Here is a 3537-nt window from a genome sequence, read left to right as displayed (position 1 = left end):
CACACACACACACACACACACACACACACACACACACACACACACACACACACACACACACACACACACACACACACACACACACACAATATACTGTTCTCTTGTTGTCACTTTCATACATCAATACATGGAACAAAGGCACTCACATACACATGCACGCCGTACCAACGTGCACTCCCGTACACTCCCGAACTCACGTGCACGTTCATCAATTTATGTATGTATTTTGGTCATGTTTGAGCACATGCTTATGCGCACACATCTATTCCCATGTACATGGCCATGTGCACACCCACACCACATGCACACCCGTACTCACGTGCACGCCCGTACTCACGTGCACACCCATACCCACGTGCAGAATCATCAATATACAATTTTTATGAAAAACACTATGAATAAATACTTAAATGAACTGATTGCATGTTAACCTCTAACAACATTAGAATCATTTGGCACAAAAGCTAATTTAGAGAAAGAAGCAAGCAACAGAACAGATAAATATACTACACAATATAAAAATAGCAAACAATCAACAGAGTAGCTAACAGTACTTAAAACCAATTTGAAATATATATTTACAGCATTTATAGAAGAATGACATAGTGTTGATGTATTATGCACTCTCACTCATTAAGGATGAGGTGTTAAGGGTTTGGGGCAGGTGATGTCTTTGGTTTCCTCAGTGCAGAACTCTCTGATCTTCTCAAAAAGATACCACTGCCGTTTTTCATCAAGCCCAGGGGGAGTCAGTTCAGTGGGACGTGCCTCCTGGTCAGTAAAGCACCCTGTGCGTAGCAGCTTGAAGGATTCTTCTTCTTTACGTTCAAACTCCTTGGCGTAGACCACTCCAGGCTCGGCACTGGTGAAGCGTAGGTGATGGTACCTCTTGATACCTGGAAGCGGTCTGAAGCTGGGGGCAAGGAAGTTGTGCCAGTCGTCTGTTTTGACGAAGGTCTCCCCTGACTCATTGCCAACCAGCTGGGGGATGTTGACTCCAGTGACGGTACTGGACCTGACAGCCTGGCTGATGTCCTTCAGGCAGGACACTGGTGTGCGGCGGAACTGCTGCTTAAACAGGCCAAAGCACCAGTCAGGTGCAAATTTGGTGTGGCCAGCAATAAGAAAGTTGAGGGAGATATCTTCATGGAGTCCCACCATGCACCGCCAAGCAAGGTACCAGAGGAGGTATCTGTTTTTGTTCTGACCAGAGCAGTTGTCACAGTGCAGGTGAACATGTTTCTCCCCAAGCCCATACTGAGAGAAGAAGTGGTGGAGGTAGGCAATGACAGCATTGGAACCCTTGCTGCTGCAATGAGCCTCATCTATGAGGTAGTTTACCTGCTGAGGAACACCTTCACAGCAGACACCAAACAGTCCACACTTCCTGGGAACCATAAAGTAAATGGGCCCGGGCTGGAGAGGGTCACTGGGGTAGTGAACCTGTAACACCAGACCAACAGATGAATTAACTAATGAGTGATCTATACTCTAATTCTAAAAATGTGTGAATATTCATATTGTTACATTCCAAACATTCTGGATTATCACAGCATTCATCACATTCACACACCTCACCTGCTGTGCATAGTCAAAGCTGTAGTGGATGGTGATGTCTCTGCTACAGGGTTGGTTGGGTCCTAATTTGACACCCAGCTCTCTAGCTGGTTCTTTACAGCTGGCGACCATCTCCTGGTAAGCCTGACGCTCCACCCCCACGGTGCGGAGGTGTTCTTCCTGCTTCCTGAGCTTCGCTGACTTGACACAGTCGGGAAAGTTGGAGCTGCGGTAGATGGCAATGTTGTTTTTCTGACAGAACCAACATAGGTCTGTCATCGGCCTCCCAATAATGACACTGGGAGTCAGCTCCTTCCACAGCTTCCTAAATGTGCTGTTGCCAGCAGCACGGTGACCTGGAAAGGTGATTAAAGACAAAGATAGCATTGTTAGATTACTCATCATTAGTTTTCCATTGAGGTTTCCTCGTGTAAAAAAACCCCAAAAAAACAAGATTAAAATATAAGAAAATACCCACCCTTCTCCTGCATCTGAACCTTGTATTTCCGCCACACAGAGGACTTGGTCTCAGTTGTTGGTAGAACACTGATGTCCGTCCTCTTAAACCCTGGAATCCGTCCAGGAAGTGGCATAGCAAAGACATCTGCAAAGTTGGTAATGAACCGTACAATTCGCTGGATGTCTTCAAAGGACAACACCCTTTTGGTCACCACACGACCACCACGTCTTATCCTTGAGGCCAAGCCATGTTCCTTGACGAACTTGATGATACCTGTCAGCTTGTCTTGAGAAATTCTGGAATGGTTTAAAACATCAGTCTTTGATTGTTTTTTATGGCTTTCTTTAATGTATGCATTGTAGTATATACATTGTCGTTGTATTTTTTCATTATGTAAAAGCATGTATATATATATATATTTATTTATTTATGTATTACTATTGCTGTAAATTCTGCTTCTATTCAGTTATTGTCAAACTCAGTTCAACTCATGCATGGCTTATTACCACTTCATTTGAAAATAGTAACACTACCAAAAGTGAAGTAGCCTTTTCAAAATCAAACTCACCCATGTAGAAACTTGAAAGTCTCCCGGCAGATTTTGTGCCCATCTAAGAAATAGGACGTTCTCTGCTGTTTCCGCTCCTTTTGGTGTCCTCTCTTTGCACAAGCGGTCTCTTTGGAGAGGTTTATGTTGGAGCTTATCTTTCCAAGTAGCACCAAATGCTTTTCACCTGGAAAATCATATAACATTACATAATGTGTTGTGTCAATCACTCATCACACACAACTTAAATCTTTAACGTGTAACAGAACACACAGGCCCACCCCCCACACATTGCCTATAGTATTATGTTAAACACACTCCCATACACACATATTCTATCTATTATAAAGGGTAATAATAAGTACAGGCTAGTCTGGCAGTGACTCCAGAGTAAACTGCTCTCACATGAGATAATACATTTGTAGCTGCCTATCTCTGCACATCTTTAGATAATTAGGCTGGGGCCACATGTGATTTAAGGGGTAGCCAAAAAAATATGTCTCCCCATGTGGATAAAATGTAGGGTTGAAACATTTATGAAAATGTTCACCACAATAATTTTTCAATGAGTATTAGCCAACTTTAAGTTGTAGGTGGTTATGTGAGCATTATTTTAATTGTTGTTATGTTTTTAACACTAACCCATACTCACACACACATCGTTACCACAGTCAAAGGTATTTAAATAATATAACGTTATAACGTTACTTACCATTAGTCATTTCATTCATTTGGTCTCGTCTCTTGACCATCTCCTCAGGGGTGTAACGGGTGTAACAGGGAACTCCATCATTAAATGTACAGCTACACCTGTAGTCACGGGCCCTCTCAATCTCTTGAGCGCTGTCCTCGCTCACATAATGCCGTACGGACCGAAGTGTCTCAGCCACCGGGTCGTTCAGCAGTGGTTGTTCCTCTGTGGTGTCCTCATCCTCTTCAGCATCCGTGGTCTGAGGGCTGCTGTCAGTGTCAG

The 3537-nt window shown here is 43.5% G+C and overlaps 1 protein-coding gene across 1 annotated transcript; it reads right to left on the bottom strand.

The window, feature by feature from the left end:
* Positions 1–314: 314 nt before the first annotated feature.
* LOC307030041 (uncharacterized protein) lies at positions 315–1661 on the bottom strand. The gene is made up of 2 exons (XM_079666273.1): positions 1579–1661; positions 315–1443 (listed from the first exon to the last, which is right to left on the bottom strand). Exon 2 carries the CDS (start codon positions 1396–1398, stop codon positions 634–636), a length of 765 nt encoding a protein of 254 aa, XP_079522399.1. The 5' UTR covers positions 1399–1443; positions 1579–1661; the 3' UTR covers positions 315–633.
* Between the last annotated feature and the right edge of the window lie 1876 nt (positions 1662–3537).

This window comes from Notothenia rossii, assembly GCF_949606895.1.
Source record: "Notothenia rossii genome assembly, chromosome: 2".
NCBI classification, from domain to species: Eukaryota; Metazoa; Chordata; class Actinopteri; order Perciformes; family Nototheniidae; genus Notothenia; species Notothenia rossii.
The sequence above is the reverse complement of the archived record's forward strand: the minus strand, read 5'-3'. Positions and strand labels throughout refer to the sequence as shown.

Excerpts from the sequence above, each read along its gene's own strand:
- LOC307030041 (XM_079666273.1), bottom strand. The coding sequence starts at position 1,398 with ATGGTTCCCAGGAAGTGTGGACTGTTTGGTGTCTGCTGTGAAGGTGTT.